Below are 27,957 nucleotides of genomic sequence, written 5' to 3'. Positions count from 1 at the left end.
CAAAGTACAATTCAAGACTACAGAAATTTCCATTAATCAACATTACACATCAATCATCATTAAAAACGGTGTGTAACTCTTCACACCATTATCCATTATAGCTTTGGGGAAATGGGAATTTTGAGAATAGAGAAGGATGTCTAATGTCCCTAACAATAAGAAAGCTCCCCACTAAACCCCAAGTTTTACAGGCTTTGAGAAAGAAGAACAAAGAAAATCATCGCGCAGAAATTTGATAACCTATTGACAATCCTGTTTCCGAAAAAAGTAATTTACTGGTAGCAGTGAGAGCTGGGAGGGAAGTATACACCACCATTGAGATTTTGTTTCAATCAATGCCCAGGCTTGTAAAGGGTTCATAGGTACCCTGACAATCAGTTAAAAAAAAATTCCAACATGAAGCTATTCCCACAGACACTGATTTACAAAATGTTTGATTAAAATCAAGTAAAGAAGAGCTTGACCACCCTGATAAGATTCTAACTGAAAAGAAACAAATAGAAGCCAAATTTTCGAGCAGGAGCAGTTGGATTGGCGATAAATCCTAAGTTCTATAAATGGATTGGATTAAGGGAACAGAACCAGAAAAGAAACAAATAGAAGCCAAATTTTCAAGCAGGAGCAGTTGGATTGGCGGTAAATCCTAAGTTCTATAAATGGATTGGATTAGGGGAACAGAACCAAGTTCAGTGATTCAAGTATTTTTCTCTATGATACATAGAACCAAGTTGGATACTATTGGAAGAAAGTACTGTTTGAGAGAAAGAGGAGATGAAGAAAGGAGAAAACCAGCAAAAAGGTTTGGGGGAGGGGGGGACGGATGGACAGAAGGAACATGAAAAGTAAACAACAATCCATGTCTGGATTAAAAGGAGCTAGTGCTATTATCTTAATAACCCAATTTACTGAAAAATGCTACTCACAGAGCAGTCATCATGAACACGCCAAATGGTCTCGCCCAATAGGTTTGCTACAGATAGAACTGTGAGCTGTGGGAAGTAATTCTTCTCCATCACTGGAATGGTATTTGTAATGATCACCTCTTGAAACAGGCCACTTGACAACCTCTCGATAGCAGGAGGGCTGCCAATGGAAAAATCACAAGAAAACAGTAAATTGATGTGAGGACATTATATTAAATTGCATTAAAACTTGACTATAAAATAATTGCATTAAAATCGCAGCATCTCAAGAAATGTTAATCAGTTTCAAGGCACTCCTCTGTAGCCTGACATTATGGATTTAAAAAAAAAATTAATTAACCCTCCCATTTATATGTACATGCAGGGGATTCAGGGGAAGATAATTGAACATTAGCTCCCATTGAAGAGGGTGAGTAGATTGAGACTCAAAGGCTCAGCATATTTCATGGATATCTAAAGGAATATGGAGATTGGATTCACAGTGATTTACTAAACCCATCTCATCCATCAAATGGTAGATCTCCAATCTTGAAGGACTACATTTAACATTTCTAGTCAGGCACCTAACCAAAAGAAAAGGCAGCCTTTCTTTTGTTCTTTTATTATTTAATTTTATGGGAGCTGGGGGTGGTTGGAGTCAGGAGGGAGTAGGTCAGAGTTGAACCGGGAACTTTACGTGGCTGAAATCCACCTAAGATCAAGTTTTCTGAAGTTAAAATAAAATGATGGTGGTCCTATGGTTCACAACAAGAAAGGCGAGTTTAGCAACTTTACAGCCTCAAAACCACCTATTTATAAGCCAATAAATAGAAAACCAAAATTTTATGAAGAGAAAATAGAAGCATATTCATTCTGAATTCTCTAGAAACTTACATTATCCATTCCTAAAGTAGTCTTTGCCTTCAGGAAGAAGCAAGAATATTTTGGAGATCAATAAGAGGCATGTAAATTGAAAGAGATGATACCTGAAAACAGCATGGGTGCTACATGCATAGACTTCCCTGGCCCCCTCTTGGTGTAACAGCTCTGCACCTTTTGTAATAGTCCCTGGAAATTTCAAACAAATCACCAATTAAGAAAATTATAAATAAAAAAATGAGAAAACCATTAAAGGAAAAATGAATACACAATGTAGTAAAACTACAAAGCAAACTGTATGGAATGATTCAACCAAGAAGCCCCTTAGGACAATATGGTTCTAAAATCTGTAGTTCAATTGATAGCTTATTGGTGGATAGGAACACGTTGCAGAATCATCCAGTCGTTACATAGTGAAAAAGGATTTCATGTTTAAAAAAGTTGTAGAACTCTAATGGATCTAGTTCACTACCATACCAAGTAAGGTCAGCAGATCTTTAGATGCACTTGAAAGAAACCTCATTTAGAGAGCCATATAGATAACTTGAACTTGAATTGGTAAGACTAGACTCACCAGCAGTGTCAATCATATCATCCACCATAACTGCTACTTTACCTCTGACATCACCAATCAGATTCATCACCTGCAAAGAAGTATTTAACATATATTTCAAGGTTTAGACAAAATAGCACAATCTTTTCATCCACTCGCTTACAAGTCAAAATGTTTTTCTTGTTGGGGAAGACTGATAACAACAACAACAAAATCAAGCCTTATCCCAACTTAATGGGGTCGGCTACATGGATCCAAACAAAACAAGGTAGGGATGGGAAAAGAAGTCTTACAAAAATGAGATGAGAAATGATAAATGAAAAATACCAAATGAGATATGGGAAATAAAAAAGAAAAATGAAAGATGAGAGATGAAAGTAAGAGGAAAGAGTCACAGTCCAGCAAGTCAAGAAAATCTCAGCTAAGTGGGGCCTGCTACATGGATCACTGCCCTCCAATAGGCTCTATCTGAGGTCATACTTGGAACAAGACCTAGACTATGCATGTCCTTCCTCACTACTTCTCCTATGGGGAAGACTGATAAGTGCCTGCAAATTAGGCAGCAGCACCTCTGAAAGTTCAAATTTTTTGCAATTCAATTGTTCATTTTGTCAGACCTAGTTCCTGTTTCTTCTTCCTCAGTCCTCCTTCTAGTCTGCAGTTGTAGGACCTTGAAGGCAGTCCTAGTGAACAAACCCTGAAACCCAATCTAGTGGACCAATCTCAACAAGACTAAATTGGCCCAAACTGTCAGTCAAATCCATTCGCCCATGTTCAGTTCAGAGCACCCATAAACAGCTGGGGTCCAATAGCCCTTGTCCTAGCCTAACCCATTCAATATAAGGCAACACCAACAGGCTTTCTCTATATATAACAAAGTATATAGCAAGGTACGTCATACACTACTAATCTAGGTTATGAAATCAAACTAGCATTTTGGGTGTGTTTTTTTAACAATCTATCCATTATGTTTAGAGATGCTTAATTAGAGTTTTCCTAAAGTTTCGGACCAAAATATGGTCATTTGACCACCAAAATGGTCAAACAAATCCAACCACCGAATCATGGACGGTTTCGGCCAGGTCTCGGTCGAAACCCGAAATATTTTGGTCTCAACCAAGGTTGAAACCGAAAATTCAAACCTTGGTGTGTGGTAACTAGATCAATAGTGATCCATTTATTTTGAGAATTTGAGACCTAATGCAATCAGCTGGTCGTTACCAACCTGGCTAGCATCAGCCTCTTCAAAAACCAAGAAAAATAATGGAGCCAAAGTATCTATTTTCAATTTTTCTTTTGTTCAATAGACTCAAGGGTTAAAGTTATAAAAAGTCCGCAGACCTCATTGAAAAATTACCTTGTTATGGCCACTGTTGCATGGACAAAAAAGATTGAAGTCAGAATCTGATAAATGTCAAGGAGTCTAGACTTGGCAAGGTGCAAAAAGGAAAGAAAAAAAATCAAGGACCCCGGGTTCCAAACCCTAGATTTGGATCACTGTGGGCCCACTCAGATGAAAAACTTCTCTAATATGAAAGTGAGTGGCAATTCTGTAATTATTCTGAAGTTCAGAATCATTTTTTTTAACGAAGGAATAAACAAATTCAAGTATAAGATGGGTAATAAATTTAGAGGGTAAGGTTGTTTTGGAACTATAGAGAAGTATGGGAATAAAACAGAATGAAACTTCGTAAAGGACTTTGCCTAATAACCAAACAATATGACCTTGTGGAAATCTAAAAACCTAGCCACCTAAGTCTGATTCGAAAGAGAGATCTCTCTCAAATGACCCTGGATCAACTTGAGAATTTTGGTGATGGATCACACATCATACGCTATTGATTCCAGTCGAAAAGCATTTAAAACAACTAACAGAAAATGCTTTGTTTATGCCTGAAACTGAATCTGGCAGTGCCATAAAAACCAAGGTATGGGTATAATTCGGTCTCACAGCAAGGGGGTTCTTTTAGGGATGAAATTTTAGGGATCAAGTCGCCTAGGGCAGAAAATCCTTCTATCAAAGTTTCAGACCAAATAGATGAGGATTCAAGGAGTTCTATCAATTTATGCTCAACCCAGATATACTGCAGGTAGCACAAACAAAGGGAAATCAACAACCGAAAGCAAGAAGAATAGAAAATAACAAAGGAGAAGAAATATAAGAAGAGTAATAAAGGAGTAAGACAGACCTGGGAAGAAGAACCGGAATCAAATCAAGCAAAGAAGAGAAAGAGAAAGATAACACTCAGCCAAGGCTTGCGCAACAGCAGCACTCAATGTAAGTAAACTATTCCAATCAATTCTCTTTCTTTTTCTCCAACAACTGGTTACATATCTAGACTCTTAGAATAAAAAATGATCCAACAAGAAAACTTAAAGTAGAGGTAAACAAGGAAACTAACTCAATCTCCTAATAGATAGCAGCTTATTCTAATAAAATTAATTGTACATTACAAAATTATCCATAAAAGAAAATCCCTGTCAACAACATCTCAACCATAGTTCACAGAACGGATCTTATTAGGACACTTGCTGCTGAAGTGACAGTTCTCGCCACAATTGCGATACAATGTTTTTCAACCACTTGTTACCCTTGGAAAACTCTGGTTTCTTTTCTTTAACCATACGAAGCTCAATTTTCTTTTCTTCAGTCCTGAATGTAGACCTGTAGGCTGGAGAGAAGTAATGATTATTTCCTTCAATGACTGCAATTTTCTTTGGCCATCTTGGCATATGCAGCTACCACATTAACTGATCTAAAACCCATTAGCAATCTCTAATTGGATCTCTGTTTTCAGCTCACTAATGTACCATAATACCCGTCGTTGATCTATCTCCTAGAGTCTATATCTAGAAGATAATTTGTGGAATTCCATGGTATAGGTATCTACATCTTACTGCCTTGATAGAAGTTGACCATCTTGTGGAAGAGCATCTTCTTAAAATTAGGAGGAACAAATTTCTACTTCAATTTACTGACGGATCCAAGTTGCCTGATGAACCTCAACTATAGCATGTCATCCTACCACAAACATGCATACTCAGTGATTTTGTGAGGATAAGCTCGCACTCCTTGTCAACTGGAAATGACTTGCATGACAAAATCCTCTCGACTTTAGTCAACCAGTCAAGAAAACCTGTCCCTTCTCGTCATCGAACTCAGGAACTTTGACCATGATGCCGTAATCCCTATTCGAGAACTGTCATGTGACATCCTGGGGCATAACTGGCTCAGGTTGCTGTCTCGAGGGTGTATCTGCAATCCATAAGGGAATTGGTGTAGATGGCCCAGCATCATTTCGCCTATAAAATCTCTTTACAAAGGCAAGAATCTTAGAGAGTCTTGTGAGTTTGTTCCCGCTCAGCAGAAGTCTCTGCCATGAACTTGCCAAGTTTAGCTTCATTCCTCTACTGGTTTTCTGTAATTCCATGTAGAGATTGAGAAGCTCATGTGAGAGGGGGTCCCGCCATGTTTAGATTTGGTTCTGATACCAATTGATGCAACCTGTGTTCCAAATCCCTAGTTTTGGGTCGTTGTGGGCCTACTCAAATGAAAAAAAAAATCCCAAATATGAAAGCACAATTCTGTAATTATTCTGAAGTTCAGAATCTTTTATAATGGAATAAGCAGATTTAACCCCAAGGGAGAAAGTTCAGTTGTCAAGGACCAGACCGCACAAGTAAGAGGTCATAAGTCCAACTCTCCTTGGGGCCTACCTATCAAAAAGAAAAACAGATTCGGGAATGAGAAGGGCAATAAATTTAGAGGGGAATGTCATTTTGGACCTATAGAGAAGTCGGGGGATAAAACAGAATGCACCTTTGTAAAGAAGGGATTTGTTTATTAACCAAACAATATGACCTTAAGCAGAAATTTTAACCTGGTTACCATCATCCTCATGACACCACAGTAATGACAGTAAACCTGAGTCCGATTCGAAAGAGAGATCCCCCTCAAACGACCACAGATCAACCTGAGATTTTTTATGATGGATGGCAACTCATAGTTCTATTGATTCTAGTCAACGAGCATTCAAAACAAAACAAAAAAAAAAAATTGCTTTGTTTGCACCTGAAACTGAATTTGGAGGTACCATAAGAACCTCGGTGTGGGTATGAATTCAATCTCACTGCAAGAGTCTTTGGGGATGAAATTCTAGGGATCAAGTCGCCTAGGGCAGAGTATCCTTCGATCAAAGTTCCATACCAAACAGATTAGTATTCAAGGAGTTCTATCACTTTGTGCTCAACCTAGATATACCGCAGGTAGCAGGAACAAACGGGAATCAACAATCAAAAGTAGGAGAAACAGAAGGAATAGTAGAAAATAATAAAGGAGAACACATATAAGAAGAGTAATATAGGAGTAAGACAGACTTGGGAAGAAGAACTGGAATCGAATCAAGCAGAGAAGTTCAGAGAGAGAACACTAAGCCAAGGCTTGCAACCACAGCACTCAATGTAAGTAAATTATTCCAATAAATTATCTTTCTTTTTCACCAACAACTGGTTACACCCCAAGGTTGGAGCTCAGTTGGTAAGGAACAACATCTCACAAGTAAGAGGTCATGAGTTCAACTCCCCTTGGGACCTACCTATCTCAACCCCCCCCCCCCCACCCCAAAAAAAAAAAAAAAAAAAAACTAGTTACATATATAGACTCATAGAATCAAAATCGTTTCCAAAAAGGAAACTTAAAAAAGACTTAAACAAGGAAACTAAATCAATCTCCAAATCGACGAAAGCTTATTATAATAAAATTAGTTGCAAATTACGAAATAACCTATAAAATAAAATATCCCCTGTTGAACCGACAACCAGGTTTAACCTAGTCCTTCTTGGGTCGTGTTGATCCAGCCTTGTAACTGCATCAGCATAGGGCATAAATAAATGTTTCTTTTTTGCCATCTTGAAAACTTTTTATTGGAGAAGATGTAGTTCAAAGAGAATGTGCTATATATCCTTTTATGCCTACTACAAATAATGCAAAAATCGACCTTGAACTAGAGACCCACGGGAGATCGATTGCAGCAGGATACAACAACAACAACAGACTCGGTCTTATCCCAATTTAATGGGGTCGGCTACATGGATCCAAACACAACAAGGAAAACTAAGAGGGATGCAATATGAAAGATGAAATGGAAAATGAGGAAAGAGAAGAGAAATGGAAAATGGAAAATGACAAATGAAAGATGCAATATGAAAGACGAAAGATAGTAAGAGGAAAGAAGCCCAACCTAGAATGACACGAGAATACAATAAAAGGAACAAAATTAAATAACTGAAACTCTTTTTTTTTATTGCTGTTTTCTATTACATATGAATGGAGAACATAAAGGATAAAGAAAGAAGAACAAAGGGATATAGAAGGGGGATAGGATCAGCTATCTCAGCCAGGCTCTCACCAGCCCATCATCCTCTCACCCAGGGCCTCTCACGCACGGTCTCTCACCAGACGGTCCAGAACATCACTGCGTCGTCACAGCTTCAACCATAACTCTTTTCTCCTCAATCTCTCTCTTCTTCTGCTCAGCCACTTATATGTATTTATAATAAAGCAACCCAATCCTAATCTAAGTAAGAAACTAATTAATATTAATAAAGCCTATAAAATAAAAACTAATTTTAAAATAATAAATCCCATGCAAGACCCATAATTTCCCTAAATTATAGGGGTGATTGCAAGTTGCGGAAATCCCCTAAAGTCAGCTCCACGCAAGGGCTAGATAAGCACCACAATTAGTTTCCTAAATTATAGGAAACCAATACATCGCCAATCAGCTGGGCTCCACCAGAAAATCCTCTCATGCAATATGGCTTCTTGGCGGCATTCTTTTCTAATACGAACTGGCATGGGTCCTACAGAAACCTAAAAAATCTCCATCGATCTCCTATTTTATTTCCTCCATGCGAGCTGGCCTTGGGGCCCACCAAATCTGAGGAATATTCTTCTATGCTCTTCCCCACGTATTGGCCATGGGGTCCACTCGAAATCTGGAAAAACTTCCTCTCGCATGGCATCTTCAACTTGATCTCCAAGCTAGCTGGCTGTGGGCCCACATGATCTGTCCTCTTAGATATCTCCATGAAACCAGCAGATCGATAGCTATATTCTCCCCCAAATCAGGCTGGCCGATAGTTATCCTTGGGCAGAATATAGGCTGGATTGGAATTAAACAATCCCATAAATATGGGCCAGGTATGGACCCAGTCGATATACCAATTCTGCATCAAAAAAAATGAAAGAAGAAAAGAAAATCTAGACATGTTGCCCAAGAATCAGAGGTGTGGATCAATACAATGTGCAACCACTTGAACACATTATCCATTTATAAGATCAAGCAATACTGGATTAAGATACAAAGAAATCTATTTGCAGCTAACATATAGCTTTGTTTAAAATCTGCTACTCATCCTAGACCAATGAACTCTATTTTCAAAGAGTTCTGAAGAATATCATCTATGCTAGTATCAAGGTCACTCTATTTCCCTTCGAGGGAATCTTCACTAGAAAACACAATGTTGTTGTAATAAACCCTAAAAGCCTTGTACTAAAAACAACGGGACATAATGCATAATACCATGATGATACGCAGCAAGTAGTCAGGTAAAATGTAGGTCGGCTCGAGCTGATCAGATCAGTCCTTCAGTCCACCCATATTTACTGGTCAAATATTTTTTGACTTCCTAAAACAGTCACCATGAGTACTCTCTCCAAACAGTCTACCTGATTGATATCCTAGAATTATAGTATGATACCAACAAAAGTTAATAGCCATCAGCACAACCATCCAACAAAATCAATACCTCTGCAACGTTGTGGCCATGACGTCGTTTATCCACTATGGCAAGAGGGGCATCAGATAGCTTCTTGGCAAAAGCACGGGCTCTAGCAACACCTCCAACGTCCGGTGAGACCACTACCAGATCATCAGAGCATATAGTCTTGCTCGCTAGATAATCAAGAATCACAGGCTACAAGAAACAAACAGTAACTTGCATATCGGTGAAAGCAGAACCTCATTAAGACAAAAGAATCTCAGTCCAATAATGAAGCAAAAAATCAATGACAATGTAGCAAATACTAAATAACAATGGGATAATTACCTGACCATATACATGATCTACAGGAATATCAAAATAACCCATGGACTGCCCAGAATGAAGATCACAAGCAAGAACACGGTTTGCACCTGCTTCTGTAATCAAGTTTGCTACAAGTTTAGCTGCAATAGACTCACGACCTTGAGTCTGAAGAAAGAAAATCACAGAAGACAACTATTAGGACCAAAATTCTGAGAACCAATTGGGAAAAACAATATTTAAGTTAAGAGAGACCTGAAAATTTACTATCACTTTAGCTGTATTCATACATCAATAAGACAAGGCAAAAGGTCATCGCATGAGCACATAGGAAGGCTTCCTATATAACTCACCTACTTTTTGCCACATGGAAGGCTACTGTTGGACAGATAGGGCATGGTCCAGATTGGTGACATGTCAATTTTCAGAACCTATTTCAATCGTATGCCCTCCCATGAATTTCCATTCATCCTTGTACTAGCATGCACCCATTTGGTAGTCCATGCAGCCTCTTTGTATTCCTGAGTTTCCAAAGCGTTGTTTTCCTTTGGGTGGATTCCAAAGTGGGCTGAAACTTGACATGTGAGCAAGGGATCATGGTCTACCAGTCCACAAAATTTGGGCCCCATCCAACCTGCTACATGGTAAATAGTTGGGCCACAAAGGAAGGCCTTCCTAGATCAACATAGAGTGGATCATCCATGCCTTTAAGATTTCTAAATTTCAAAAGAAGTACTATCAAGAAGAAACATAATGAGATTCCCCAGGCTCAGCATTGGAAGGATCAACACAGCCACACGACATTTTTGCACTTAGGATGAGAGTTCTCCATGAATTGAATGTTTCACCCGTCTGATCATGTTTATCTTTTGACCAAGTATATACAAGTGGTAGTGCATCAATGATCAGGCAAACTCCATGCATGTTCACCATCATTTTTTTCAATTTTGTTTGCAGACAGTAAAAAACATTAGTGCTACTCAAACTATAGATTATCCAAGGCCAGGTTCATCCCACATTCACACTAAGAGAAGGGAGTTACCTTTCTATCTGCTCTAGCATATCCAAAATATGGTATCACAGCGGTAATGTTCTTGGCAGATGCTCTCCGACAAGCATCCACCATTATTAAAAGCTCCATGAGATTCTCATTCGCTGGAGGGCTGGTGGGTTGTATGAGAAAAACATCACATCCTCTAACGCTCTCTTGCAACTGAACATAAATCTCACCATCAGCAAATCGCTTTATTTTGATCTTTCCAAGTTCCAGGCCCATATTGCATGCAATTTCCTGAGAAAATTATAATGCATCAGGAGAAAAGAGAAAAGATTTCACTGAGGTCTAAAGTATCCTAAGGCATTCGCCCCCTGGTAAAAACAATAGTGACATTTTATTTTTATTTTTAAAAAAAAAGAAGCTAAAGGTAATGCCGCTTGTTTCCTTGTAAACCATCAAAATATATACTTAATCTCTGCACCAATGTCAGATGTTATTGTCATGTTTTATAGTAGAATGAGTGGTTTCCTAACATCCCTGATGAGGTAAGGTAGGCTGAAACAAATTAACACCAACAAACCTACAAAAAGCAGAATCACAGTAATCCAAAACACAGCAGAAACTTTGGCTAATAAGAACTCAAAAACAAAGAACCCGAACAAGGTGAAATTAATATATCAAGAGAACCTATGGCTATGGGGGTGTTTAAGTGGTAAAAATATCAAGAGAAGTTAATGGCTGGCTGGTGAGAAACTGACATGGGCAGAAAATAAAAAGTCACAAAAACAGCAAAATATAAATAGGAAAAACTAACATATCTCACAAACCAGCCATACACAAGGTTTAGGTCGAATGGAGTAGGGATGGAGAAGAGTAACATAGGTTAACATCAGCCCAAACTGATGGTCAGATTCTTACAATCTATCGGCTGAAGCTTAAGCTATGTTATTGTCCAACAGCAGATAACAGAAATAAACAGTGCTGAAAAGAAACTGACGAAATATGAAAGAACTTAATAACAGTGTTAGAAATTAAGTAAGAACAAAGAAGAAGGTTAGAAGTCACCTAGGATGCCCACGGTAGGAATTTGGTCGCTAGAATGCTACTGGAACAGTACATGACAGAGAAGAAAACACAAAAGAGAACGGAAGAAAGAAGAAAAGGATATGACCAATAGGCATCACCACCTATGGCCTGCGGTTGGCAATCACCACTGTCCCTCCAAGGCTTCACCACCTTGGTTCCTACTTGCTTCACCACAAGGGCTGTGACTGATTCACCACAGTGCACACACCAAAGATTTAAGTATCAGGTATTGTATCAGAGGGTTATTTTAAGAAACGTATTGTATCGTATCGTAGAGACACGAGATACGCTAAAGATACAAATGGAAATGGTCAAGAAATGCATTGATGTACTTATGATACATATAAAATACAATTTTGAAGCATAAAACACCTCAATATGCAATATGTAAATGTATATCAGCTTGATGCAAGGATTTGAATCGTTTTTACCTAACTAGTGATACATAAGGAAAAAAGAGATTTGAGTACCAAAATAAAAAGAGATCTGCAACTTTACCACTTTTTCACCCAAATCTGTTTTGATCCCTGATTTGAACACCATAATTCCCCAAAACTTGTTGAAATGGTAAAGATTAGAATCGTTGTTTATGTTAGATGATTTCCTCCAACTCATATCGAAGAGAAAAACAAGTTTTCAAGGCCTTTGGTTGCTCTCAATTTCATACCTCACTCACAGTTTCTGTTTTGCAGGTTTAAAGGAGGCGTATCTTACCTGTATTGAACGGTATCAAACTGTATCAGTCCAGTATCAGGCTGTATCGGTCAATTCAATTTTTTTTTTAAACCAAGTATCACATCGATACTCACCGATATGATACAATACCTACCGAAACTTAAAACCCTGGCACACACTCGCATAGAGCAAAGTTTTTCTCAAACATCAAATCTGAGGGCTAGCTGCACTTCGCTTTTTATTTATAAAAACCAATGAACTGATTACAAAAATAGAAACTCTCTTTGCTACTTGGCTGCCTAGCAAACACTAAAAAGGAATCTTTTTAGAAAGGATCTTTAGCTAATTACAAGGAAAATAGAAATCAAATACAATGAAAACTAGGATGGAATCCTTCTAGAGGATCCATTGCTATTACATGCAAAAAATAGAAAGTAACAAAATTCGAAACTTCTATTTAATATCTATCTTAACCACTAAGTAACTTATTATATGGAATTAAAAACTAAGAAAATAGAAACTAACTACTCAATCATGTATAGGCCTTAAATCCCTAATATTTGGGCTTATAGAATGGGCCAGTAACAATAGAAACTCAAAATTACTTGGTTCATGACCCATATAACCCATTGTGGACTTAAATCTGGGCCTAACTTATTGAACTGTGGGTTCAATTTGACCCAAAAATTTGAACCAAACCCAAATCCAAAAATTCTTCTTCGTCCAAGGGATGTGATTTGAATCAACCCCCCCCCCCCTCGGGCCCAAATAAATTGAAATGGAAACAAAATTGGAGTATAAGATCAGGGCAACCAAAGGTAGAGGCTGGTTAGGATCCTGGTAAGAGATGCAAAGTAGATTTTTTGCACTAATCCAGTAAGTGCATCATGAATGGAAACAAGAAATGATAAAGTATCATCTGTTTTTTGGGATGCATTTTTAGGTGGGTCTTCGTTGGAGTGTTTGATGTTCCATTGATTTCCCCCCCACAAGAAGTTTGCATATCATGGCCCAATATTACCTTTGAAAACAAAGAGAGAATTCTATCAAAACTGGTCCAGTTTGCAATCTGTCATAGTACATGTTTGCAGGAAGAAATAAAAGCTCCCAGCCCCATGCACAAATATGCGAGCTTCCTTATGACAGATTGTTTTACACTCCCAGCAGTGAACTTAGTGAGTTGCCAAGAGAAGATTCCCGAAACAACCAACCATCCCTATTCCCTACTATGGCACTGATTTTTGCATCTTTCTTCTCTATAATACATCAACCACAGATAGTAAACCTACAGAGAAAACCTACACCGTATAGTTTTCTTGAAACTTGGAAGAAATTTACTTTATTTCACCCAATAAAAAGAGATGTAGTCAGCTTATCTAGACCAACAATTCCACGAAAGCCCATAATTAGTAGGATAAAACAACAAGAACGAGATCTAGCAGATTATGGCAGGGTTCTACAGAGTTGGAACCATGAGGTACCTTTCCTGGGTTTGGTAGATTAGTAACTAAGTAGCTTCATGGCGATACAAATATCAACTTTTAACTCGACATCAAGGATGAGATAGTAAATTGAGATAAAGAGGCAATCAGATTATCACGCTTTAAACAAAAATACATATACAAATAAAAAATCTTCACCAACAAAACAAAAACTGTCTGCATGGTATTCTGTTGCTTCCTAACCCATAAAGAACCCATCCTCAAGTCTCGTTGATAAGCGTACAATTCTACTTTAATCTGCATTACCCCCCCCCCTCCCCTCCCGCCCCCAAACCAAAAAAAAAAAAAAAACAATTATTTACCTGAGAAAGCGAAGGGTTTGCTGTGCCAGAGAAAATACGCAGCCTGGTATCACTCCTGTTAATTGTACTTTCAGGCTGAATTGAAGACAAGAAACTCGGCACTGACTGTCCATTATGGACCGGAATGCCTGGCTTACCGTTAAAATACTTTAACGGCTCCACCAAATCGCACCTCTTTACAAAGCAGACAATCATAAATCAGAAACTAACAAAATCCATGCAGCAATAAGGAACATTCAAAGTTATAAGAAATCATTGAAACTGTCCACTTCCGAAAAACTACAAATTACAGTTGAAATTGCTTTACGAGCATGCTCAAATTTACATGATTTTGGGTTCAAACAAAACCATTTTGTTCGAGTGAAAATGATTATGAAGATAGAAGAAAAAACTAACCACGACATTCGGAAAAGAGATTCGAAGGCGAGACTCGTTAGAAACGAAGAAGCATCCACGGCTCCGAGAAGAACGGGAAACCAAAACCGAAGAAGACGATGATGGAGAGAAAACGAGAGAAGCCATCTTCTTCGCCTCTGAACCTATATATCAAAGTAGCAGATTTAAGTTAGGGTTTCAAACTTTCATCTCCTTTCGTCCCGTTTCAGCAAATTCGTTAAGAGCTTCTTCCATGGCAGTTTTTTATTTTGCCTATTTATAGTAGACTAGTAGTGCAGTGAAGGAGGACATCAATATCATAGATTCATAGAACACGGGGCGGGCTCGGGTCAGTTAGTTTACAAGACATTCCAGATGAAAAGACGAAAAGACCATATACCTTTATTCAAAATGACAGAGAAAGACACGAGCCAGTTGGCTTTTGGTTTGGTTTGTACCTTTGGAATCTTCTTATATATATCGTGTGGAACTCATTGATGTTGTGCGCTTGTCTCAATCTTTAAGTACCTTTTTGACCTTTCATATATTTGTTCAAATTGCCTACTCCCACCAATTCTGATTCGATTATGTATTGATCATGTCTTTGGTTGTTTCAAGAAACGTTTTTTTTTTAATTGATTTTCTGGTACCTTATGTTTCATAAATTTAATGTTTCTTAAATGTTATGTTTGGGCCTTTTAGGGTACTTATTTGTTTCATATTTCTAATTTTATCTATAGATATAAGGTTTCAGTTGGAGATGGGATTACACGTGTTTATGGATTGATCGAGATTCAAGTTGGGAACGGTCGAATGAGTATGTAAGTATTGTTGTCTTTGGAAGTGATACCGTTATTAAAGAAGGAGATCTTGTCAAACACGAGATATCACTGGCTAATAACTGTTCCGATATTGTGAAATCATTGAAGACGTGATAGAGATGAAGGGTATGACAAAAGGAAAAATTCCTAAAGAACGTAAAATCCATTCAGCCCATTATAATTTCCTTGAAACCAGGTTTGAGTGCTTTCTTAGATTCCTTTACCCCCAATGCACCCACTGGGTACCTCAGAATCTACCCATATATTAAGACCAATGTGACAAGATCCAACAAAACAATCTCAACCGAATGGAACCCGGACCAATCAACATAAGAGAGCTCATGAATTGAAGGACCTTGAAGAAGAAGAAAAGGAGATAGAGTTGGGCGAAGAAATCTATCACAATGGCGCATTACATAGAATTGTATTGTACAAATCAGGATAGATTTAATTACCTATATATTGAAGAGACAACGAATTGTGTCCAACCATGCTCTACACTTTCCCATCTCAAGACTCTACCATCAGACACTCCAGCATAAGGTCCACAACTTTCACAATCGAAGGCAAGGCTTTTAGGACCTAAAGCTATACCAATTAGAATAAAAAGGGCAGCTGAAGAACTAATGAACAATGTTGTGAAGAGAAAAAGAACAAAAAATGAAAATCTAATAACCACATCCTTTCAAGTTTCAACCAAAGTATTAGCCACCTTGTTGCCTCGGAACACTGTGTAGTAAGTGGTCAGATCCCACTAAGGTTGGGCGATGGGAAAGGGGCCCTCCTCTTCTAGTCGATCAATAGGTGGGGACGAGGATGACCCCCAACCAATAGATTCACTTGCCCCACCCCAAGTAGGAGAAAACGTTGCCATTGCTCTGCACCCCTGTTGGGGGAGGGTGACCTAGCAAGCTACGCACCCCGACTGACAGGGCCCACATCAGGCTGATCAGATCGAATGCCAACTACAAGGGCACTGACATCCACCACTTCCACATCTGAGTCATCACCACTCGGTTGGTCGGCCGTCAATTCGTTTGGGCGAGCAGCTGGAGGAGTTGTACCTCAATGGCAGCCTAGAGCATGTTTTTGTCAAACGACACTACAGAAAAACTAAGCAAATTAGAATCAGGTACAAAGCCAAAATAATTGTGAGACAAAAGGGAAAGTTGCTCACCCAGACTAAGCCCTGCCGAGCAAGAAATCCCTCATCACCCAGGATGGAGGTGCCAAAGGGAAGGCTAACTCCTGCAACTTCTTCAAAGTAACCTTGTCTTGGCCACTCAGCTTGGGCCTAACATTCATTCATTTGATGTCTGACTCATGCTAGGCATTTTCGAGCAGCATACCCTCTACCCCAAAAATAAAAATTACCCGGTGTTTCCAACTCTTAATTGAGGAGGGGTGTCCAATAATGAACTTGATGCTCGAGCATTGGTTTAAATAGTACCAGCCTCGAGAACCATGAAGGGAGCTAAAAATGAAAGAGGTAATGAAAAGGTTAAGGGAAACTGGCCGATCGAGGCCCACCACAAGGTCAAGGAAGCCTATCATGTTCCGCCAGGAGTTAGGAACAAGCTGAGGGGGAGAATTGCGAAAGTGATAAAAAATCTCAGTCAGGAGCTCCTTGACCAAGAACCAAAGTCCCCCGGCCAGGTACTCCTCATAGAGGCAAATTTTCTCCTCGAGCGAGTCGAACACAAAGTTGTCCTTCCCAGGAGCCCTAAAGATAGTGGAGTCGGGGATGTGGTACTTTTCCCTAAACTGCCCTAATTCTTTGGGAGTTACTATGCTTATACACTTCACGGCTTCTCAGCCAACATTTGCCAGTCGGTTGGGGAAGGAAAGACCAATCCCTCGAGTGGCCTCGGAGACAGCAAGGTCAGGCACCCCCACAGGATGCAAAAGTTCTCCCACGGGAGCCAATGGTGGAACAGGGAGACCATCGACCGGTTCAACAGCATGGGAAAAAATCATTCCTCTAGAGGGATACAATTGCCTCAGGGTAGCAACGACGGCTGCAACCTCCACCACTTTATTTTGGCCGAAAAACGCAATAAGGGGCGGTGGAAAAGTAGAAAAAGAGAGAAGAACGAAGAGGAAGATAGAAAAAAGAAAACAAAAATAGAAGGAGTAAACAAAGAAGAAAGGAGCCTTATTGGTTGCAGAAGACTCACAGAGACAGGGGCACGATGACACCAGAGATGACAGGAGCATAGGGACGACGCCTGGAGGTCAAGCCACCGTTAGAAGAGAAAATCCGACGTTAGCACAGGAGATTCGTTGTCGCAGAGGAAGAAGAAAACGAAGAGAAGAAGAAGATGAAAGGCGCGTCTGAAAACGAAAAGACGCGGATTTAAAACGATTGGACACATTTTTGTCTACCCTACGCACCGGGTAGCGCACACAGTAGCATGGCGTCAGCCTATTCGTTCATCTAACTGACCGAGTCTTGTCATAGAAGCGACAGTCTATCCACGTATTGCCATGTGGCCTGTGACTGGTACACTATCATTTTGACACGCACACCAAAAATGATGAAGTCCACCCCTACTTGGTCGCGTATGGGGGGTCGAAAATGCGAAGTAGTCATGCTGCAACCCACGTTCTCACTCGGTCAAGGGTATTGAACCAACTACCGCTTGGGCATGTGCATGCAGCTAACCACCACTCCGTCGATAGTATGGAGGACCTATCACATGGAAGGCCCTACTAAAGCACAAAACTCACCACCCAGTCGAGAATAACTAGCCTGCCATTGCTCGAAAAAGATCGAAAATCCAATCAAAGCATGGCGAAAGGATAGCCAAGACAAGAAAAGGTTGGCATAAGAAATCCAACATTCGTCGATCTACTCAACTCCACCGAACCCTCACGACTCCGATGGAGTGGAAGGCCTTATGATACACCTAAATATATATAATCCACCAATATTAACACGACATGTGGTGATTATATGGGTCGACCCCTCGCACAAACCCATCGGGTCACACCCGCAAGACACCCAATCAACTCGTACGTGACCCGATCAACATTTGGTTGATCCCGCCGACCAAGATCAGGAAAGGTAATCATATAAGGAGACTACCTTCCCCCCCCCCCGCGCAAAAAAAAAAAAGAGGGTAAAAAGCAAATCCAAATCCTGATATATCGCAGCCAACTAGCGTTACAATCCTACAAGGAGACCATATCTTCTGTTGCGTGACATTATGGAAACTCCCATCATTAATGGACTCTTACCAAACAAGGAAGCACTTTCCCAAAGGGACTCTGCAATGAGATCCCCTACTAAGAATGAAAGACTTATACTACTTTGGGATTCTACATCGCCGCTTCACTCTTCACCCCCACACTATAAATACCCCGGTATAGATGATAGTGAGATCATCTTGAATTCTATTAATTTGTCGACTGCTAAAAAGGCTTGATTTTGGCATCAGAGAGTTCCTCATCGGAAAAAATTGACTCTCCTTGCTTATTTGATCTGTTGTGCAGGTTCAATCTTTGAAGAATCCATCGATAGTTTCTTGACACAACAATAGAAAACAAATTTATTCATACACCTCTAATTCATAAAATAAAATAAAATCACAATATCGTACACGTCACCGATAAGGCCTTCCTCGCTATCATAATAAGTTTCGAAGAAATTTTTATGAACCTACGCCCAGCCCAATAGACCTTTCTTATAAGGAGAGGGGGGGGGGGGAGGAAGGGAGAAATTCCAATAGTTTCCACCGACGCATAGAAAGCAAGTCAAGTCCACGCGGAGTGTACTAAGAACTAGGAAGTAGGCACCGAGATCCCACCGAGATCCCATTATTCCAAGTAATTTAACAAAAAAGGTCGGTTACCTCGTCACACTCCACTGGCCCGCCATTCTTTACCCAAGAAGAAAGGCCATAAAAGAAAGATGGGCAGGGAACCTTCAGTAGGCCAGAGCGAGAGCCAGAGCGGGAGCATGAGGGACCTCCCTTATGAAATTTTCACTAACATTTTCTCAAGGTTATCCATCAAGTCGCTCTTTCAATTCAGGTGCGTATGCAAAACCTGGCGAGATTTACTTACAGATCCTCATTTCATTAAACAACAACTGAATCGATCGTCTGAAACCAATATTTCCAACCCTAATCTCATCCTCAACTGTGGATCCAATCTATGCCATGTCCTCTATTCAATTCATAATGGCACCTGGGATGATAAGCCTGTAAAGCTCGATTTACCCTTCAAGCTTTCCAATATTGGAATTGTTGGTTCTTGTAATGGCTTGGTTTGCCTTTTGGGTTTCTCACGTGTCTATGATGTCATCGTTTGGAACCCATTTACCAGAGACTTCAATAAATTGCCTTACGCACCATTGAAGTTTCCGGGTCGTACAGTTTCTCGTTTCCCTGTGATGGGTTTTGGTTACAGTCCATCAAAGGATGTGTACAAGGTGATAAGAGTTATTTACTTTCATGTTGATCGTACGTGGAGCAGTTCTTGTAGTTCCCTGGTCCAGGTTCACACCCTTGGATCGGATTCATGGCGAAGGATCGGCGAAATTCCCTTTGAAATTCGTGATTGGTTGTCTGGGGTTTTCGTTAATGGAGCTCTTCATTGGATTGCAATTCGCAGTTCCAGACCAGACACTATTGTTTCTTTTGATGTTGGAAATGAGAAGTTTAGAAAAATGCCACAACCCTACTTTGGGGATGATGGTTTTCAAAGCAAATTGGAGGTTTTGGGAGGATTCCTTTGTATGATTTGTACATACTATGATAATCGCGTCAAGATATGGGTGATGAAGGATTATGGAGTGAAAGAGTCTTGGATTAAACAGTTCTCCATCAGCCAACCCATGGTTATTGGCAATTTTAAATGCTTGAAGCCACTTGGGTTTACAAAGAGTGGGGAAATTCTTCTAGAGATGCATGATAGAAAGCTAGTTTTGTATGATCCAGAAAGAAAAATATTTAGAAATTTTACAATTCGAGGTGTTCCAGATTGGTCTGAGGCTGGTGCTTTTATTGGGACTCTTATTTCTCCCGAGGCTTGCAGTTGAAATGAGTAGCAGCATGTGTGAAGATATAATTTATTAAATGATGGCATCATTCGAGGTATTCTATATGGCTTGATGCTCTTTTATTTTATTTTTCTATGTTGATGAATGTGGCTTGATGTTCTTTTTGTTGTATATGTATTTGCAAAGAGTTCCAACTGCCAATATAATTGCAGTTCTAGGCATGGTTTATAGAATTGGTTTCTTTGTTTTGGTTTACTTGCAATATTCACTGTTTCAAGTTGATTACATTAACCATGGTAGTTTTGGTCTCTTCTACTCCATAAACAGGGCTGGAGTTGAGTGATCTATTGATATCATTTTATAATGGAGTTGGGTATTACTGTTTATCTTAACTGGTTACTTAGGTGCTAGCCCACAGATTATGTGATGGAGTTTGGCAGCTAATCATCCTAACCTTTCACGTGTTAGTGACTGTCAATGTCTCATTTCTTTGAGCCTCATTTTCTTAGGCCAGATGGTAGAATGAAAGGGGAAGAGTTAGTACAGGACAAATAGGAAATGCAAGATGTAATTAACACTGTTTTGGGGATCTTAGTATCTTACTACCTTAGTAGAAACGAGAGAGAGAGAGAGAGATGTGGGCAACTCATTAAGAGGAAACTGTATTGACACTGAAGATTCCTACTGGCACTGCAACTTAGATCTTTGTTGTGCAGTTGATAAAAATACTGGCTATGGATAGAGCCTCGGAGGATTTCTTATCCTAAAAGGTGAGGCTCTGGCTCAATTGGCTTCTCAAACTAGAGTTAACATGTTATAAATCTTCCTGATAACAGAATTCATACCAGGATGAGGATGGTGTGCAACACACTTGCCAAAGCGTTGATGGTTAATGTTCAAAACCTGATTAGGGGAGTTATGCAGTTGATCTGTAAGGATCCAGCATATATCTGATAGTGTGGTAGCTCGTCGGGTGAAGGATATTACAGAGAGACTTACCTACTTTCATCATGGAAAAATGTTAATTCTTAGAATGTAGTAGTGGTGAAAAACAACTGGTGCTAGGAAATTGAGTTTTGCAGTCTCTTCTCTCTCATGGGCTTTGATGCTTGGATGGGACTCCGGGATCAGTGTCTTTGGACATTCATCATATAGGAGGATTAATTATGAGATTGCAGTGGTGGGTTTCTTTTCACTCACTATGGAAGAAAACTCTCCTACCTTGTCTGTTCATTTCTAGAGGGAAAGTAGCAATTATGGTGATAGATGAGAGTAGAAAAGATTGTTAATCCTATTTTTTATTCATTACCAGTGAGCTGTTTTGAATGGAGTGCTTACAACTAGGAAGTTTCACAATGACAGTGAGCTTTACCAACCTTCAGCTCTTCTCATCATTTATCATCCTGCTCCAAATGATATTTTCCATTATGATTATGGCAGTGATGGTGCCCCTGAGATTTTGTGTTCCTTTTCGCACTTGTCTTGGCTCCAACAAGTTATTCTATAGAGGAAAGCAAGCCAACATGTGGGAAACAATAGGTCATATTCTTGTGTCTTGAAGTAGAATGTCACCAATAACAACTCACTTCAAATCATTGCAGTGATCAAGTTTCAAATCTGGATATTGTTCAGGTAAAACATTAAACACACATTAATTGATTTTAAGAAATCAGATCGGAATCGGTGAAATCACCCTGATTCTGATTAATGTTGATTCCTGCAACCTTTTATGCTCTTTGATCTTCATTTTGGACTATTTTTCTTTCTTTTAGTTAGTAAAATAGCAGAAAATCAATGGAAACTTATCTCATGTAGCAATAGCACATGTATTTTGAATCAAAAGCCCTAAAAAAAATACCATTAAAAAAAAAAAAGCTCTAAAAAAAAATCATAGGTTTGGAAATCTTTGCTTCTTCCTGATTCCAATTTCTAGAGTCTCGGTTGATTCCAATCAATTTCGATCTGATTCAATCGGAATCAATGGAGGCTTATCTCATATCCAATTCCTGGTTTTTAATCCTTGTCATAAATCAAACTGAAGTTTGTTCCATTGCATTGTATCAGTAGACACACAGCTGTCAAACAAAATCCTATTCATAAGAATATCTGAATTTCACTGTGATTTGTGGGGTCCCTGTTTCTCCTCACTCTACTGTAAACAACCATTTGTGATAATCGAACCTTTAATGCTTAAATTGCCAACTTCGAGCAAAGTGCCTCTATATCTCATTCTGCTGGTTCCAGTTCCTGAGACGGGAGAGGGAGCCAGGGAGGTACCAAAGAAATTTCGTCAGAGAAGTTGGGCAACTCCATAGGAGTGATTTAAAGAATCTCAAAAACTATAAGGATTCTGTTGAAAAAAAAAAAAAAAAAAAGGAATCAAATTATAGGATGTAGCAGAGGCTTTTAAATATAAATCCAAAAAAAAAAGAATCAAATTTTGGTAGCTTTCCATTTTAGAAAGCAACTGGATTTCAGTCTTCAGAATGCAAGAATCATAAGTTTTCTATAAAACAATTAAGATAAAGAAAGGGGGAGGGGTTTATTCCGTTAAATGAGTATAAATTTGGCAAAAAGAAGTGTGTGTGTGTGTGTGTGTGTGTGTGAGAGAGAGAGAGAGTTTGTAAGTGATCAATTGATTAGATTGAGTCTTAATCTAAAGAGAAAAAGAAGGGACGGTGTGTGTGTTGGGGGGGGGGGGGATCTGCCCGACACCAATCATGGTGCAGGAAATGGTTTTTGACTTTTTTGCAGTAGGGTTCATATATGATTAGGGAGGAGAGAGAATTGCAATATAGGACCCACATGATCAAGATGTGAGAGGGCGTGGAAAAACATCCTCACACGATCAATGGTGATTCAGAAAAAATCGTCTCTAGTTTCCTAATCGCCGAGTGCGGTGCAGTTCGGGGCTGAGAGCTCGACATGTGAAAGATGCGACATCCAACGGTGCCAAGCTCGAGAAAAAAGAAAGAAAGAAAAAAAAAAACAGGGTCAATCGAACTTGCATTGTTGAATGATGCATCTTTCACGTGTTGAGCTCTTAGCCCCGAACTACACTGCACTTGGGGATTAGGGAATGGGAGATGATTTTGGATTGCTCCCCCCCCTCCCCAAAAAAAAAGTGATTAGCTGATCCCAATGAATTTTGTGCTTTTCATTTCGCATCTTTGAAAAAAGTTGGACTTTTTAGTAATTCTTTTGGATTCCATGTTTATTACCAAAAAAAAAAATCGTTTGGGTTTGTCTACGACTAAACACTTTAAAACTATCGTGATCACAATTGAAAGGAATATAGTTTCTACGAAAATGGTTATTGGCCATTGCATAATAAAAGAATTTTGTACTTATACGGTTCTATCCATAGTTGGAAAATGGGGTTTTGATTGGGGTGAGTCACCCGAGTCGAGTCAATATTTTGGAAAATCTGATCAAGAGTCGTGTAGACCAAGTCACATTAAAAAATACAATATTAGGTCATAATCATCTGAGTCAAATAAGACTTGGTAATTTTACTCAAGTCATGATAAACTCGATGAACCTAGTCATTTTTTAAAAAATCATAAAGTTGGTTCATTTAGAAACTGAGTTCAGTAAAGTAATAAATATGCATTCTAAAACAGTAAAAAACCCTCAATCCTTCAACTCCCTTCTCGTTTTATTGGTATAAACTCAAAATGCATTGATAAGTGATTCTTTATTTTATTTGATTTTTCACATATTTTTTTATTTTTTATTAATTTACATATATTTATTGTATTAAAAAACTAAAAAACGTGACTCACCTTGATCGGATTTGACAAGATTGAGTCATCATGATTTTTGAGAGACGAGTTGAATTAGAAAATCGTGGTTTTCCAACTATGTTTCTACCCTGTTTTTTGTTTTTTGTATATAATTAATGGGAGAGGGTTTTCCATGACGTCCGAGTACTAATGATGTATGCTAATTGCGAAAGTCCTAATTACAAATACTAAATAAAGGATTTTGGAGGAGAGAGAAAGTGTAGACCCCCACTTTTGTGTGTTGTGTGCAAGAAATCCCCACACCAACATCATACAGATCCTTTTTCCATAATTAATTATAGATTTTTGTAACCAAAATATCTGTTTAGTCTTCGCCCAAGCACCAACCAAGTCAAGTTATTACAAATATCCTTCACATGGGATAAAATTTGATGATTGGGATCCATATAGATTCTAAATAATTATAATGATAAAAAAATTCCCTAAAATTTTGTCTTTTATTTATTATGGGATAAAATTCTCTGTGGGACTCGTGCAGGGTACGCCCAGACTCATGGGATGAGCGAAATAACCGGTCCATCCCCCTTAACCGGTCCATCCCCCTAGTGACCCAAATTCCATCTCTGTCCCACCCCGCCCCATGTATCTGGTCGTAGCGTACGTCCACATGCACTCCCCAACAGAAAATGTGCGTCCATTTATTATTTATTATTTTTTAATAAGAGACAAAAAAAAAGTGGGCTACTTCGTTGTCGATGCGTCTGATTCAAGAAAGGCCAGAAAAGAAAGGAGTTTCAGATTTTCAGGTGGAGGGAGAGACACAGAGAGGGGGAGAGAGAGAGAGAGAGAGAGAGAGAGAGGGAGAGCATGAGGGACCTCCCATGCGAATTCCCATACGAAATTTTCTTGAACATCCTCTCAAGGTTACCCATCAAGTCCCTCTTTCGATTCAGGTGTGTATGCAAGGCCTGGCGAGAGTTACTTACAGATCCTCATTTCATCAAACAACAACTGAATCATGCAGCAGAAACCAATATTTCCAATCCTAATCTCATTCTCAACTGTGGATCCAATCTATACAACATCTTCTATTCCATCCACAATGATACCTGGAAGGATGAGCCCTTAAAGCTCGATTTGCCCTTCAAGCTTTCCACTATTGAAATTGTTGGTTCTTGCAATGGCTTGGTTTGCCTTTGGGGTTACTTGAATCGTGTCTACAATGTCATTGTTTGGAACCCATTCACCAGAGACTACAAGATATTGCCTGACGAACCTTTTCAGTTTCTGGGTCGTACCGTTTCTCGTTTCCCTGTTCTGGGTTTTGGTTACAGTCCATCAAAGGATGTTTATAAGGTGTTAAGGATTGTTTACTTTCATGTTGATGGTAGAATGTTCAGTTCTTGTTGTTCCCTGGTAGATGTTCATACACTTGGATCGAATTCATGGCGAAGGATTGGAGAAATCCCCTTTGATATTCGTGATTGCTTGTCAGGGGTTTTCGTTAATGGATCTCTTCATTGGATTGCTATTCGCAGTTCCAGACCAGACACTATTGTTTCTTTTGATGTTGAAGATGAGGTGTTTAGAGAAATGCCACAACCTTACTTTGGGGATCATAGTTTTCAAAGCAAATTGGGGGTTTTGGGAGGATTCCTTTGTATGATTTGTACACTCTATGATAATAATGTTAAGATATGGATGATGAAGGATTATGGAGTTAAAGAATCTTGGATTAAACAGTTCTCCATCAGCCAACCCATGGTTGTTGGTCATTTTAATCACTTGAAGCCACTTGGATTTACAAAAAGTGGAGAAATTGTGCTGGAGATGCATGATAGAAAGCTAGTTTTGTATGATCCGAAAACAAAAAAGCTTAGAAATCTTACAATTCAAGGTGTTCCAGATTGGTATGAGGTTGGTGTTTCTATTGGGACTCTTATTTCACCCAAGCCTTGCAGTTGAGATGGGTTGCAGCATGTGTGAAGATATGTTCTATAAAATGATGGCATAATTCAAGGTATTCTATAAGGCTTTGTTGTTCTTTGTATTTTATTTTTCTATGTACATCATGTGGCTTGGTGCTCTTTTCTGTGTGTACTGTATATGTTTGTAAAGACTGTTGACATAATTGCAGTGTTCTACTCATGATTTATAAGATTGATTTCTTTATCTTGCCTTTACTTGCAATATTCACTGTTTCAAGTTGATAAAATTATCAACTTGGGTGGTTTTGGTCTCTTCTACCTTAAATCATATGTATGTTTTCTATAGAACTTTCCCCTTCTCTTTCTCTACATAGCTTTTGGACAAGGTAGATCTTTTCTTGGATGAAGTGCCTTTAAAAACAATTTGTTTAAGGTTTAAGTTGCTAGATAAAGATTGTCCTGGAGATGGAGAGTCATGTGCTGAATGACATTGGACTTCGGAGATAATTTGTTACAAATTTGCATTTCAATTCTTTAGATCTATTACATTTCTAATGGCTTATACAAAAATGCCTAAGGTTAGGATTGTTTCCAATCCACCCCTCCTTTGAACCTGTGAAAGTGGAATTTGCAGTGGGTTTTGGATTTTTAAGAAAAGGTTTGTCATTTTTGCATTGCAAATACGAAGGCACAACAAATTGCTATTGCCTTCCTCCACAAAGAAAGGTTTATTCCAAGTCACAAGATAAAAATCACTTATTTGTCAATATCTGTCCGTGGAGGATCAAGTTGGGTGATCTATTTAATGGGAAACCTTTCCGCCCTCATCTCATCTTCTTCTATTGCTCCTAACTTGTGCACTGATAATTGTACTTCTGGATAAATAAAAGGAATTAAAGAAATCGACAAATCATAATTCCTTGTGTTCATTTCTTTGAACCTGCTTTGCTCAAATAAAATAAAAATATAAAAAAAAACTGTGGGTATTTACTATTTCCTCATAAATAGAGAGAGAGAGAGAAGAATAGAAGAGGGGTTAGTTAAGTGTATCAATGAGGACGACAAACGATTTTGTATAAAAAATGTGGGATACAGTTTTCTGTATGGGAGTGTGGCCTACACCAATACTCCCATGTGTCTATCACTCTCCTCCTTAAAATAAAAGGGTAGAGATGTCTTTTCACATGGGAAGGAGAGAGATAGACTCATGGGAGTGCTGGCGTAGGCCACACTCCCGGACAGAGAACTTTTTCCCAAAAAAACGTTCAAAAAACAGAAACACATTTACAATGGAAAAGGGGGTCAATTGCCCTTTTTCGTCGGATATATGGGGAATAAACAGGATACACATTTAAAATGGTAAAATATGACTAACATTTTTAATGCGTTTTTGCTAAGTAAGTTTTGGACATTTGAAAATAGGTGAGGTGGGATGGGGGAGAGTAATGATTGGTTGATAACTGGGGTACAAAAAGACTCCTTAGCTTATGATCCTTATCTTGTATAACTAACATTTTTAATGCGTTTTTGCTAAGTAAGTTTTGGACATTTGAAAATAGGTGAGGTGGGATGGGGGAGAGTAATGATTGGTTGATAACTGGGGTACAAAAAGACTCCTTAGCTTATGATCCTTATCTTGTATAATAATGTATGGGTAACGGATGAAGAATTATCTCCTCCAGTTCGCTGTTCAGCCCAATTCCCCAATGTCTCTAATAAAAGGGGTGTACCCCATCCTCATAGAGTGTTCAAGCAGGGGTAGAGTGAACATCCGTAAACTATTCCTCCCATTTGCTCGAATTAGCACTCAGGCATCATGGCGAACCCTCCTCCTGAATATATATACTCATACATATATTTTGGGGAAAATTTCTTGGACACCCCCTTATTTTTTTCCCATATTATAATCATAATATGGCCGGGAAATCTCGCTGCCAGGTCGCATGACCCTACACCTGGACATAGGCAGAGGATGAAATTACCTTCCATTCCCATGAGCCCGTCCCTGATGAATGCCTATGTGTGCACTCTCATTGGCCCCTCATTGGCACAATGGTCATGCAATCTAGCAACCCTTTTACAGAGATTTTCTTGAGAAAC

At 39.0% G+C, this 27,957-nt stretch overlaps 3 protein-coding genes across 4 annotated transcripts; 2 read left to right on the top strand and 1 right to left on the bottom strand.

Moving 5' to 3' along the window:
• Positions 1 to 20: 20 nt before the first annotated feature.
• LOC122664967 (ribose-phosphate pyrophosphokinase 1) lies at positions 21 to 14,514 on the bottom strand. Its single transcript, XM_043861015.1, has 9 exons — positions 14,379 to 14,514; positions 13,983 to 14,156; positions 10,463 to 10,711; positions 9,445 to 9,588; positions 9,145 to 9,312; positions 2,356 to 2,425; positions 1,889 to 1,970; positions 924 to 1,083; positions 21 to 367 (listed from the first exon to the last, which is right to left on the bottom strand). The coding sequence occupies exons 1-9, from the start codon at positions 14,502 to 14,504 to the stop codon at positions 329 to 331; spliced, it is 1,212 nt and encodes a 403-aa protein (XP_043716950.1). The 5' UTR covers positions 14,505 to 14,514; the 3' UTR covers positions 21 to 328.
• A 1,397-nt stretch (positions 14,515 to 15,911) lies between these two features.
• Positions 15,912 to 26,112, top strand: LOC122666125 (F-box protein At3g07870-like). Of its 2 annotated transcripts, XM_043862243.1 has the most exons (3): positions 15,912 to 15,921; positions 19,119 to 20,250; positions 25,984 to 26,112. In XM_043862243.1, exon 2 carries the CDS (start codon positions 19,140 to 19,142, stop codon positions 20,220 to 20,222), a length of 1,083 nt encoding a protein of 360 aa, XP_043718178.1. In that variant the 5' UTR covers positions 15,912 to 15,921; positions 19,119 to 19,139; the 3' UTR covers positions 20,223 to 20,250; positions 25,984 to 26,112. The 2 variants fall into 2 exon arrangements, with proteins under 2 accessions (XP_043718178.1, XP_043718177.1); XM_043862242.1 differs by lacking the exon at positions 25,984 to 26,112 and having other exon boundaries at positions 19,119 to 20,310.
• Positions 24,779 to 25,952, top strand: LOC122666124 (F-box protein At3g07870-like). Its single transcript, XM_043862241.1, has one exon. It carries the CDS (start codon positions 24,797 to 24,799, stop codon positions 25,892 to 25,894), a length of 1,098 nt encoding a protein of 365 aa, XP_043718176.1. The 5' UTR covers positions 24,779 to 24,796; the 3' UTR covers positions 25,895 to 25,952.
• Positions 26,113 to 27,957: the final 1,845 nt, after the last annotated feature.

This window comes from Telopea speciosissima, chromosome 6 (assembly GCF_018873765.1).
Source record: "Telopea speciosissima isolate NSW1024214 ecotype Mountain lineage chromosome 6, Tspe_v1, whole genome shotgun sequence".
NCBI lineage: Eukaryota > Viridiplantae > Streptophyta > Magnoliopsida > Proteales > Proteaceae > Telopea > Telopea speciosissima.
This window is presented reverse-complemented; position numbering and strand designations above follow the sequence as displayed.

Excerpts from the sequence above, each read along its gene's own strand:
- LOC122666125 (XM_043862243.1), top strand. The coding sequence starts at position 19,140 with ATGAGGGACCTCCCTTATGAAATTTTCACTAACATTTTCTCAAGGTTA.
- LOC122666124 (XM_043862241.1), top strand. The coding sequence starts at position 24,797 with ATGAGGGACCTCCCATGCGAATTCCCATACGAAATTTTCTTGAACATC.
- LOC122664967 (XM_043861015.1), bottom strand. The coding sequence starts at position 14,504 with ATGGCTTCTCTCGTTTTCTCTCCATCATCGTCTTCTTCGGTTTTGGTT. Across the intron at positions 9,589-10,462 it reads ATGCTAGAGCAGATAGAAAG|ACTCAAGGTCGTGAGTCTAT; the intron begins GTAACTCCCTTC and ends TTCTTTCTTCAG. Across the intron at positions 2,426-9,144 it reads ATGGCCACAACGTTGCAGAG|GTGATGAATCTGATTGGTGA; the intron begins GTATTGATTTTG and ends ACTTCTTTGCAG.